Genomic DNA, 13,777 nt, shown 5'->3' with positions numbered 1-13,777 from the left:
GGCGACCGGTAATTACTGGACGGTTGCGTAAGACAATGTCCTCATCATCACATATATCTGGTATCGCCGTCACATTACAGAGAGAAATGTTAATCATCAACAAAATGTTTTCGGTTATGTGATCACGTCGCTTTTTGGGTACTGTTGCAAATATTGGTCTCTTCAGGCTGATGTACAGTATTTACTACTGGGTGAGTGCCACATTCATTTCTAATACGACATGATTTTTATCCTACTCCTGAAGTCAGTTTGTCAAGAAAATCATTGAACTCTATTTTGAGTGCAAGGCTGGAGTGACGAGGCAGAGAGTAATATCCTTTAATTCCTAACTGGAAGAAGTTTTTCATAACGATCCATGTAAGGACCAGATATTATAGCAGAAGTAGTGAGATCAGCAGTAAGGGCAATGAAAGATGGGAAAATGAAAAGACAACGTGGGATACATTCTGAATTCCTCAAGCTCTTTGATGATGAATAAGTAGAATGACTGACAAAATTGTCAAAATTGTTTATAATTCAGGTTTCAAACCTCAAAAATGACTAAAATTAGAATACGTAATCTTCCAAACAAAAGCTACGAGCTAAAAAAAAGTAGTGATTTCAGGACAGAGAGTTTCATGAGCCATCTCCTGAAAATATTTCTAAGATTTATTGACAAAAGACTCTACAAAGTTTGTCAGGAACAAACGGCATCTACACAGTTTCGCTTCAGAAATGTTGTCAGTACTCGAAAAGCTCTGTTCTGCGTTCAGATCTTATTGCAGAGATGTAGGGATATGAACTGTGACGTCTATGCCTGTTTAGTTGATTATCAAAAGGCTTTTCACAGGGTAAAACTTTACAAGATAGCCGAGGTGCTAAAATGGATGGTGAACAAAGATTTTTGGAATCAATATGCTGCTCCGAGAGTAGAAAATAAGAAATCTGCCACATTACAGATACGCCAAGGAGTGAGGCAGGGTTCTTTCTTGTCACCACTGATAGCTAATTTTTATTTAGAATATATCTTCAAAGAAGCTCTTGAAAATGTCGGAGGATGAATCGTCGTGAATAGAGACAAGCTGAACAATATCTGCTACCCTGATGATACTGTAATATTTGTTGTCCGCTTGGTGTACAACATCTAGAATCCTGAATCAACGGAGTTTTCGAGCGTTATGGCCTAGAAATCAACATAAGTAAAACAAAATTTATAGTCATGAGCAAGGAAGATATACCACACACTCGTCTAAACAATAATGGTACTCTTATTGAACAACTAAATAAACATACATATATGCAAAGTAATTAAAAATCAACGGAATAGCTCGTAAGAAATTAAAGTTCTTACTGAGAAAGCCAGAGCTACGTTTTGCAAAATGGCTAATGTGTTAAAGAGCCATCATCTCTCAATCTAAACAAAATTAAGATTTACACGTTGCCATCCTTTTCTGTGCAGCTGAGACATGGACTATGCCCGAGACGAAGCACAAACAGCTGGAGGCATTTGCGATGTGGCTGCACAGGAGTGCAGAGTGCTACGGACAGATAAAATTACTAGCAACGACATTCTCTGCAAAATTAAAAAAAAAAAAAAAAAGCAGTCCTAAACTTAGTAAAATGCAGAAAATTACAACATCTCAGCAATGTAGTGAGGAACGGAAACAGGTACAGACTGCTGCAGGACGTTCTTGAAGGAAAGATATCTGGTAAAAGAGAACTGAACGAGGTGGACGTCACACATGAGCGAGAAACTTTAACGAACAAGCAAAATATAACTATGCTGGTCACCAACCTCCGAAACGCATAGGTACTACAAGAAGAATGATTCCTATTGGGGTGCAAGTGCTACTCTGATATTAAGAAGTTGACGCAAGAGTAGAATTCGTGGCTGGCCTCATCAAACCAACCACAAGACCGATTAATAAAAAACTTTAAAAACGGTGTTGGTTGGTACCGGCGAATGACGGATAACCCAGTACGACGACGGATATGGTCCCTCGTCGGCTCGGTTGCCGGCAATAGGAGAGAGATCCCAGTCTGCCTCAACTGGTGCAGCACTAATTGTAGTGGCAGGAGGCACATAGTATGCAACGTGGTCCCTCAGCACTCCAGCAGAAAAATACTGCTTCACCGTACTGCACTGCCCTCATTCACCGATAGCAGCCAGTAGGAATTAAAATAAGAATTACTATGTACGAAATGAACAAGGTACTGACCCACCAGTAAATAAACCACAGCGATTTGGGCGATTTAAAAGAGTGACCAAAATATTGATCTATAGAACAACATGTCGACGCAGTCACGTCCCCAGAAAAATTTTACGGAAAATGACGATGGCTGTGGAAGCTTAAGCTCACACAGAAAAAGTGAAGGCATTACGCCCCCATCGCTATGCAGAAATTTGCACACCCAACAGATTATTTGCACTGTTTACTGTACATTGAATACTGACATAAGACAATACATTGCGTCTGTATAGCTTCTCAAAGACCTGGTATACAGACTAATGTGTTCTGTTGTAGCGGATAACATTTTAGTTGGATTAAACAGTAAATTATATTAAAAGTACTAAAGTGAAATGTAAATATAAATGTAATCCACAAAAATAGAACATCTTAGACTGGATGGGAATTTTTTTGCGAATCAGTACGTCTTTGTATTACGTTTCGATTTAACGGAAAGCAAACAGTGTGAATAATGTGTTGGCTCTGAGCACTATGGGACTTAACATCTATGGTCATCAGTCCCCTAGAACTTAGAACTACTTAAACCTAACTAACCTATGGACATCACACAACACCCAGTCATCACGAGGCAGAGAAAATCCCTGACCCCCCGGGAATCGAACCCGGGCACCCGGGCGTGGGAATAATGTGTTCCGTGTGTAAATTTCTTGGGGTGTAAACTTGGCCACGAGTTAGAAACACTGTGAAACAAGACTCATCTGACCAAACGGCATTCTTCCATTGATTCATAGCCTAAGTTTCACGGCTTCGGCACCACGTTTCCCTGGTACGGGCAATTGCATCACTGATGAGTGGTTTTCTAATTCCATCTCGCCTTTAATTCCCTGCTTACAGAGCAAACCTCGTATTGCTTTGGTGCTGACAGTGTTCACCAATGCGACATTCAGTTCTGCAGTGATATTTGCAGCTCTTGTCCTCTTACTTTTCGTCGCAGTCCTCTTGAGTAACATCTGCCACTGTCGCTCAACACACACATTCTTCCGCGTCGTGACTTAGGAGATGATATACAATCTGTGGTGTATATTCTGACATGTCCGACAGAGCAGTCACAATACTGTCGGTTGATACAGCGGCCGTTAGTATCAAATTTCGAAGCAAAGACCGACGCCAGCCGAGATCGAACTTCGAAATAATTCAGTAGTTTAAGTTGAAAATTTGTGCTGAACTGATATCCGAACCCGGATCACCCGTTTAACACGAGCAGTTGCCTTAAGCGCCTCAGCCATCAAGACATGCTTCCCGGCCCGATCCAAATTCTCAACTTGTGACGCACTAGTATTGTCCACTGCCAATTTACCTACGTGCTCGCACGAGTGGAGTATTCCCACAAGAGACTGGGACCCTGTTGCGCATCCGCACTGAAATTATCACGCCGACCCATATACTACATACATTTGAAGTGTCTATTCTTTCTGACATATTTATCTTGAATGGTAGGTTATTATTCATCACAGGATTATGATTGTAGTTGAGGTGATTTATTAGGTGGTAAAGGTTTGTATAGTTTATTTATTTATATGATTAATTAGTTTTAATGATGACATGATTCAATGTTTAAGATTCATCGTTTAACTTTTATTTTTAAATATTTATTTTAGTTGCATTATATTCTTATACTACCTAAATAGCTTATCATTATAGGAATACTGAAGATGTTAAGGGAATATTTTTATTTTTAAGTGTATAAGCATAAATACACTGTCAGAAAAAAATGCAGCACCCTCAAGGACTGTATTATTCAGTGGTGCCTGCGTATAATACACTCCTGGAAATTGAAATACGAAAACCGTGAATTCATTGTCCCAGGAAGGGGAAACTTTATTGACACATTCCTGGGGTCAGATACATCACATGATCACACTGACAGAACCACAGGCACATAGACACAGGCAACAGAGCATGCACAATGTCGGCACTAGTACAGTGTATATCCACCTTTCGCAGCAATGCAGGCTGCTATTCCCCCATGGAGACGATCGTAGAGATGCTGGATGGAGTCCTGTGGAACGGCTTGCCATGCCATTTCCACCTGGCGCCTCAGTTGGACCAGCGTTCGTGCTGGACGTGCAGACCGCGTGAGACGACGCTTCATCCAGTCCCAAACATGCTCAATGGGGGACAGATCCGGAGATCTTGCTGGCCAGGGTAGTTGACTTACACCTTCTAGAGCACGTTGGGTGGCACGGGATACATGCGGACGTGCATTGTCCTGTTGGAACAGCAAGTTCCCTTGCCGGTCTAGGAATGGTAGAACGATGGATTCGATGACGGTTTGGATGTACCGTGCACTATTCAGTGTCCCCTCGACGATCACCAGTGGTGTACGCCCAGTGTAGGAGATCGCTCCCCACACCATGATGCCGGGTGTTGGCCCTGTGTGCCTCGGTCGTATGCAGTCCTGATTGTGGCGCTCACCTGCACGGCGCCAAACACGCATACGACCATCATTGGCACCAAGGCAGAAGCGACTCTCATCGCTGAAGACGAAACGTCTCCATTCGTCCCTCCATTCACGCCTGTCGCGACACCACTGGAGGCGGGCTGCACGATGTTGGGGCGTGAGCGGAAGACGGCCTAACGGTGTGCGGGACCGTAGCCCAGCTTCATGGAGACGGTTGCGAATGGTCCTCGCCGATACCCCAGGAGCAACAGTGTCCTTAATTTCCTGGGAAGTGGCAGTGCGGTCCCCTACGGCACTGCGTAGGATCCTACGGTCTTGGCGTGCATCCGTGCGTCGCTGCGATCCGGTCCCAGGTCGACGGGCACGTGCACCTTCCGCCGACCACTGGCGACAACATCGATGTACTGTGGAGACCTCACGCCCCACGTGTTGAGCAATTCGGCGGTACGTCCACCCGGCCTCCCGCATGCCCACTATACGCCCTCGCTTAAAGTCCGTCAACTGCACTTACGGTTCACGTCCACGCTGTCGCGGCATGCTACCAGTGTTAAAGACTGCGATGGAGCTCCGTATGCCACGGCAAACTGGCTGACACTGACGGCGGCGGTGCACAAATGCTGCGCAGCTAGCGCCATTCGACGGCCAACACCGCGGTTCCTGGTGTGTCCGCTGTGCCGTGCGTGTGATCATTGCTTGTACAGCCCTCTCGCAGTGTCCGGAGCAAGTATGGTGGGTCTGACACACCGGTGTCAATGTGTTCTTTTTTCCATTTCCAGGAGTGTATGTCTATACTATGGGGCTGTAGTGTTAGTGGCTTGTTTGTCACGGTCTGGTCTGCCAGTCCACCCTCTGTTTTGATTCTGCGAGCAGTCACTGTGCTGAGTTTAGAGATCATTTTTGCAACATTAATTCTAGGGTACATTCATCAAAGAGTATGTACTGCTGTTGAGCAGCTTCAGCCATTTGAATGGGGTCACATTGTGGGCCTGCAGGAAGCTGGATGGACATATCGATGGATTGCTGCATATGTTGCTGCTTTCAACAGTGGTTTGTAGAACATCCCCACACTCGTAGATCAGATTCTGGACGTCCATGTACTACAGGCACACCTCAAGATAGACACATTATGGGATCAGCTTTGGCCGACCGAACATCATCCAGGGACCAAATCCGGTCACATGTTGCATTTTCTGCATCACCAGGAACTACTGATACCGTCTGCTTGCAGCAGTACTAAGATTGTGTGTGCCCTGGCTAGGTTATCAATGACCCACGACACCATCAAGCATGGCTACTTCGGTGTTGTGAAAGAGTCAACTGAGGCATCGAATGACGCTCCATTGTCGTCAGTTATAAGAGTGAGTTCTGTCTGCGTGTAGGTGATGGACGAACATGTGTATGGCATAGAGCTGGTTAACTGCGTATGCCGGAGTGCATTCGCCCATACTACACAGGTCCCACCTCATGCTTCAAGGTAATAGCGGCCACCAGCCACAACTCGGGTTCACATTTGGTGTTTCTGCAGGAAAAAGTAAACAATGCCCGCTACATTGCACTGACTGTCACCCCCTGCTACTGGCATTTCTTCGACAGGAAGGTGATGTGCTTTATCAGAACAACTATAGACACAGTGCATGTCTACATTTGGCTTCTGTGACGCAGTGTGCTCGTCGTGATGTAAAACAACTGTCCTGGCCAGCAAGATCACCAGATCTCTCGCCAACTGAATACGTATGGGGCATGAGCCCACAAGGGCCATTGCCGAACAGAAACAAAAGGCACAAGATAATTTGGGACAGTCTTATCACAGGATGGCATTCTGCATCTTTATGATAATTTGCATGTGAGAATACAAGCCTGCGTTACCTCTGGCGGGCACACTGTGTACTGATGTGCCTGTTTGAAGAACCTTCACTGTGCTGACATCGAAATAAGTGTCCAAGGAATAGAAAAGCAACTGGAATCACTCAACAGAGGAAAGTCCACTGGACCTGACGGGATACCAATTCGATTCTACACAGAGTACGCGAAAGAACTTGCCCCCCCCCCCCCTTCTAACAGCCGTGTACCGCAAGTCTCTAGAGGAACGGAAGGTTCCAAATGACTGGAAAAGAGCACAGGTAGTCCCAGTCTTCAAGAAGGGTTGTCGAGCAGGTGCGCAAAAGTATGGACCTATATCTCTGACGTCGATCTGTTGTAGAATTTTAGAACATGTATTTTGCTCGCGTATCATGTCATTTCTGGAAATCCCGACTATACTCTGTAGGAATCAACATGGATTCCGGAAACAGCGATCGTGTGAGAGCCAACTCGCTTTATTTGTTCATGAGACCCAGAAAATATTAGATACAGGCTCCCAGGTAGATTCTATTTTCCTTGACTTCCGGAAGGCGTTCGATACAGTTCCGCACTGTCGCCTGATAAACAAAGTAAGAGTCTAGGAATGTCAGACCACCTGTGTGGCTGGGTTGAAGAGTTTTTAGCAAACAGAACACAGCATGTGGTTCTCAATGGTGAGACGTCTACAGACGTTAAAGTAACCTCTGGCGTGCCACAGGGGAGTGTTATGGGACCATTGCTTTTCACAATATATATAAATGACCTAGTAGATAGTGTCGGAAGTTCCATGCAGCTTTTCGCGGATGATGCTGTAGTATACAGAGAAGTTGCAGCATTAGAAAATTGTAGCGAAATGCAGGAAGATCTGCAGCGGATAGGCACGTGGTTCAGGGAATGGCAACTGACCCTTAACATAGACAAATGTAACGTATTGCGAGTACATAGAAAGAAGGATCCTTTATTGTATGATTATATGATAGCGGGACAAACACTGGTAGCAGTTGCTTCTGTAAAATATCTGGGAGTATGCGTGCGGAACGATTTGAAGTGGAATGATCATATAAAATTAATTGTTGGTAAGGCGGGTACCAGGTTGAGATTCATTGGGAGAGTCCTTAGAAAATGTAGTCCATCAACAAAGGAGGTGGCTTACAAAACACTCGTTCGACCTATACTTGAGTATTGCTCATCAGTGTGGGAACCGTACCAGATCGGGTTGACGGAGGAGATAGAGAAGATCCAAAGAAGAGCGGCGCGTTTCTTCACAGGGTTATTTGGTAAGCGTGATAGCGTTACGGAGATGTTTAGCAAACTTAAGTGGCAGACTCTGCAAGAGAGGCGCTCTGCATCGCGGTGTGCCTTGCTGTCCAGGTTTCGAGAGGGTGCGTTTCTGGATGAGATATCGGATATATTGCTTCCCCCTACTTATACCTCCCGAGGAGATCACGAATGTAAAATTAGAAGCTTTCCGGCAGTCGTTCTTCCCGCGTACCATACGTGACTGGAACAGAAAAGAGAGGTAATGACAGTGGCACGTAAAGTACCCTCCGCCACACACCGTTGGGTGGCTTGCGGAGTATAAATGTAGATGTATATGATGCACGTGTTTCATTTGCTCTGAATTTGTTATCCTATAATCCTACAATGATGAATTACCTGACAATTCACTTCTCAATAAAATTACCGTGTCCTTGAGGGAGTTCTGTTTTTTTCTGTAGCGTTTATTGTTTTTACAAACAAAACGTAACGTCTTATTTAAGCTATACAGGGTGTCGCTCCTAAGAGTCGTCATGCTCTTTTTCTCTGGTGTTGTGGCAGGTATTTGTAATTTCGTATTTGCAACGTGTATCAGAAGTCAGCTCAGACAAACAGTGCTTGTCACGCGTTTCTTACGACTCCCAGTATCAACGGAAAGTGCCGATTTGTTTCCCGTTACGAATTATTTTTAAAGCAGGGCCTTACGTGCCCATTCGATGCAGCGGTCCCATAGCAGTCTTGCGCGACGTTCGTTTTATCGATATGAATTAAAAGACAGAGTAAAATGCGAAGAATAACGAGTACTCCAGTAGTAGCCTGGCCCACACTGACTGCTACCGCCATGCGCTAGCTCTGCTAAGTTACTGCTGGAATAATGGTTTTTCTTCCGTTTTACTGTCCCTGGCAATAGCCATCGATAAAACGAATATCGCGCCAAACTTATTTGGGACCATTCTATCGAATGGGCACGTAAAATTTCCCTTTAAAACTCATTTCGTTTGTAATGGGAAACAAACCGACGTTTCCCGTCTTCGCAGGGCGTCGCTCGAAAGACGTGATGAACAATATTTGTTTGGGCTGACCCCAGATAGACACTGCAAAAACATTCCAAACATCTTCCGAAACACTACAGAAAATGCACTTGACGACTCTTAGGAGAGGCCCGATAAAAAAGCTTGACTCAAAAAGGGCCTTACAACTTAGGAATGATATAGAAATATGGCGATAACTTACAGAATCGGCAGCTGTGTCATTTTGTACCAAACAACATCAAATTTGATTCATGTAGTGCATCAGTACCCCATTTCGCGATCAGGAGCGTACTCCACAATTGAAATGGCTTATTTACTGGTGCGGACTATGTTCGCTCTATGTTGAGTCAACATTTCATATCAGTAACATGGAAAACACCAACAAAAACTGCAGAACATGGAACAGCGAAAATCCAGACGATACCCTGTAACACGTTCGTGGCAGCCCCAAAGTTAATGTGTTTTGTGTCCTTAGCAAACTGAAAGTGTACAGCCCTTTCTTCTTCGTGGAGAAAGCTGTCACTGGTATTGTGTATCTACACTGGTGTCCAAAAGTAAAGCAACAAACGAAAATTTTGCGAGGCTACGTTTGTTTTGCCACAAAATAATAAAAAACAGGTGATAGCAAGGTAGAAACAATGAAAAGAATACAGAACGTAAACAACTGCAACATGCATAACAGAAGACGAAAATGTTCTTTGTTTCTTTCCAACTTAACAAATTTTCACTCACATTCCGAAAACTGGTTATGTGTTCACTATGAGGTGTGACCACCTCTGGCAGCAATACAGGCCTGACAACGACGGAGCATGTTGTGGATAACGTCATCAAAGTCATGTTAAGCAAATAACGCGCATTCTTCCTGCAGAGCTGCTCGGACGTCTTGGAGAGTGGCTGGTGGATGCTGGCGTGATGCAACCCTTCTACCTAGCGCATGCCAAACGTGCTCTATGGGATTCAAATCGGGAGAGCGAGCAAGCCTCGCCATGCGTGCAGTATCTTCCGTTTCCCAGAAAACATCAACCACTCGTGCTCCATATGGTCGAGCACTATCGTTCAGCAGTACGAAGTCTCGGTGCACAGCGCCTCACAACAACCGCACATGAGGTCCTACGACCTTGTCACGATACCTGACAGCAGTTGAACCTTTTCTGTTCACCCATACAATTTCGTGAAGAGATGTCCGAGTGGTTACACCATTCCTGCCCACAGCATTAGCGAATTTCCTCGATATCGGTCTCTTTCCACAATGTTCGGGTTTAGAAAGCCTGTTCCACATTCCATTCAAATGCGAATCCGTCGAGAATCGCTCTCCAGACCAAATCTAGACTCATCTGTGAAAAGACCATTGCCCCACTGTTCGACCGTCCACATGGCATGCTGACGACTCCACTCTAGACGTTCCCTCCTGTGAAGACGCGTCAGAGGCGCACACACAGCAGGTCTCCGACAATAAACGCCACTCTGTCGAAGTCTTCTCTACACCATTTGCCTCGATACACCGTGCGCAGTGGATGCTGCGAGGTCAGATGCCAGTTGCCATGCTGTACTAAAGCGGTTCCGTCGTGCCCTTCCAGCCAAATGATGGTCCCCTCTTTCTGATATCACGCCTAGTCGGGCCTGCCCTGGTGTTCGGGTTACAGTTTCGGTCTCTATAAACTCTCGACACATCCGAGAAACAACAGAACGACTCGCAGTAAGCCATCGCGCCCCATGCATTTGCGACTGTCTCGCTTCTATTCTTCCCGTGGCTCTCCACCAGCGAGAGTCTGGTAGGCGTCTTCTCTGTGCCATACTGCACCGTTTGAGACTGTGTGCGCCGCTACTGTGGACGTGGGACTCCCCAGCAAACACGACTCCGTTTTATAGGTGCCCTGATGTCATCGTTGGCGTGGTTTACCGGTGACCGAAATGGCATCTTCCGTGCAGAACACGACGGCACAGACATCTGTTGATAGTATGAGATTATATCATGAATTAGACACAGGATGGGGAAATAGCGATTTGTTGCTTTAATATTGGACACCAATGTATACGGATATGCTTGAAAACTTTTTACTTCCACAGATCGATGAAGATGACCGAGATGGGAAGCTTTACTATCAGCAAGAATGGAAAAACTGGCAGAAGCCGACCTTGGGGAAGATCAGTTTGGATTCAGGAGAAATGTAGGAACACGCGAGGAAATAGTGATGCTACGACTTATAGAGGATAGGTTAAGCAAAGGCAAACCTACAACATTTGTAGACTTTGACAAAGCTTTTGACAATGTTGGCTGGAACTCTGTTTCAAAATCTAAACGTGGTTGTGGTAAAATACAGAGAACGAAAGACTATTTACAATTTGTACAGAAACCAGATGGCAGTCATAAGAGTCGAGGGGCATGAAAGTGAAGTGGTGGTTGGGAAGGGAGAGAGACAGGGTTGTAGCCTATCCCCAATGTTATTCGATATGTATATTGAGCGAGCAGTAAAGGAAACAAAAGAAAATTTTGGAGTAGGAATTAAAATCCACGGAGAAGAAATAAAAAGTTTGGGGTTTGCCGATGACATTGTAATTCTTTCAGAGACAGCAAAGGACTTAGAAGAGTAGTTGAACGAATTGGCAGTATCTTGAAAGGAAGATACAAGATGAACATCAACAAAAGCAAAAGAGGATAATGGAATGAATCGAATTAAATTTAGTGATCAGAGAATTAGATTAGGAAATGAGACACTTAAAGTAGTAGATGTAGTTTTGCTATTTGGGCAACAAAATAACTGATGATTGTCGAAGTAGAGAGGATATAAAATGTTGACTGGCAATGGCAAGGAAAGCGTTTCTGAAGAAGAAAAATTTGTTAACATCGAGTATAGATTTAAATGTCAGGAAGTCTTTTCAGAAAGTATTTGTATGGAGTGTAGCCATGTATGGGAGTGAAACGTGGACGATAACTACTTTAGACAAGGAGAGAATAGAAGCTTTTGAAATGTGGTGCTACAGAAAAATGCTGAAGGTTAGATGGGTAGATCACATAACTAATGAGGAGATACTGAATAGAACTGGGGGAATCAGTTGGGAGGACACGTTCTGAGGCGGCCAGGGTGGCCGAGCGGTCATAGGCGCTACAGTCTGGAACCTCGCGGCCGCTACGGTCGCAGGTTCGAATCCTGCCTCGGGCATCGATGTGTGTGATGTCCTTAGGTTAGTTAGGTGTAGGTAGTCCTACGTTCTAGAGGACTGATGACCTTAGAAGTTAAGTCCCATAGTGCTGAGAGCCATTTTAACACATTCTGAGGCATCAAGGGATCACCAATTTAGTACTGGAGAGAAAAGGGGAGGGGTAAAAATCGTAGAGGGAGACCAAGAGATGAATACAGCATGGAGAGCTGCATCAAACCAGTCTTTGGATTGAAGACCACAACTACACCAACACTACCAGCAAGGCGGTGCACCAACTCATTTCCTCACGGAAGTTCGAGGTTTCCTCGAAAATGGTTTCACAGGTCGGTGGATTGGCCGTGAAGGGCCAACTGCATGACAAGTCCGCGGACTTGATGCAACTGGATTTCTTTCTCTGGAGTTTCATTGAAGACCGTGTGTATGTTCCTCCCGTGCCAAACAATTTAGCAGAGGTGCATAATCGAATCTACGCTGCCGTTGCACAATTTACGGCCGATTTACTGCAACGAGTGGGGGAGAAACTGATTACTGGTAGGATGCTTGCCGCGTCACCACTGATAGTCTCATGGAGCCAAAATGACGCTTGACACTTTTACGTGAAACTTCAGGTTGTTTGCTACAAAATGACACATCTTACGATTCTGTAATTTATCTCAATAAATTTCTGTATCATTCCAAAGTTGTAAAGGCCTTTGTGACTCACGGCGTATAATCTCTGCGACAGGCCCAGTGCGAACTCAAACCGGCTCTGGCGCAGGCAAGCTCAAGGATTACTAGAGTGCGTTTAATCGCCACTGTCGGTCACGGATCGTTAGTAGCAGCGGCGGATTACAGCTAATGACGCTTTGTTCGGCAGAGCCGGGCCGCGGCCGCAGCCTGTTCACGGCGCTGCCGGAGTCGCGCACGTGCGCCGAGGCGGGCGTGCACGTGCACTGGTGCGCGTGCAAGCGCGGCACGCGGCCGCTGGCGCCGCAGTCGGGGCTGGCGCGCGCCGCCGCGCAGCGCTTCGTGCACCAGCTGAACGCGCGCCTCGCGCCGCTGCGCGCGGCCCGCGGGGGCAGGGCCGGCGGAGAGCGGCTGTGCGCGCAGCTGCGCCTGCGCCGCGTGCTCTCCGCGCTGCGCAGCCCGCATGACGTCACCGTCACCCTGGAGACGGCGCCGGGCGGCGCGCGCTTCGAGGCGACGCTCGCGCTCGACGACGCCGGCGGCGACGATGACGACGACGACGGCGCCCTGGGGGCGGCCACGCTGGAGGCCGTCAGCCGCGTCAACATGTACGGCAACCAGAGCGCCTGCATCTCCGACTTCCACCTCAAGCTCTTCTGCTACTGCGTCTCCTAGCGACCTGCCGCCTTGCTTATTGTCTTGTTTCTTGAAAGTTCCTCCATGTTACATCTTAACTGCTAGCTTCGAGCTAAGAATGTAACGTATCCACCGCTGATTACGAAACAATTTAACTGTAGTGTGATCTCTCACTACAGAGGTCACAGTCTCGCTCAGTGCTGGGATGTGCAGTGAAGGCTGTCTGCATCAGTCACAAAGTATCTTCTATCACAGTCCATACGTGCAACTGCTTGCACATCATTTGAGAATGAAATAACTCAGCACCCAGTAATTCCCGTTACAGGAAAAAAAACTTGTTAGGTCTTTAATTCAGTGCTTGATACGAAATGGGCATGGGTATCCTTTTTATCGGTGTCTCATAATTGCCTTAAACATATTTTCTCTTGGATCACATCTGTATTCAAATTTATGAACTCTTCTGCTCTAGCAGTTTATCTCTGTTGCTGTGAACTGTAAAATTTTCTCGTCGAACTGAATGTTTAACAAACTTTGGGCTTGTAGCCGGTCGTTGTTTA

At 45.9% G+C, this 13,777-nt stretch overlaps 1 protein-coding gene across 1 annotated transcript in view; it reads left to right on the top strand.

The window, feature by feature from the left end:
• The window catches only part of LOC126153376 (uncharacterized), a 91,696-nt gene extending 78,144 nt beyond the window's left edge, over window positions 1-13,552 (top strand). Inside the window, exon 8 of the mRNA XM_049916067.1 lies at window positions 12,775-13,552. Coding sequence (XP_049772024.1) covers window positions 12,775-13,259 — 485 coding nt within the window. The 3' untranslated portion in view covers window positions 13,260-13,552. The remainder of the gene's footprint in view (window positions 1-12,774) is intronic.
• Window positions 13,553-13,777: the final 225 nt, after the last annotated feature.

This window comes from Schistocerca cancellata, chromosome 2, assembly GCF_023864275.1.
Source record: "Schistocerca cancellata isolate TAMUIC-IGC-003103 chromosome 2, iqSchCanc2.1, whole genome shotgun sequence".
Classification (NCBI taxonomy): Eukaryota; Metazoa; Arthropoda; class Insecta; order Orthoptera; family Acrididae; genus Schistocerca; species Schistocerca cancellata.
This window is presented reverse-complemented; position numbering and strand designations above follow the sequence as displayed.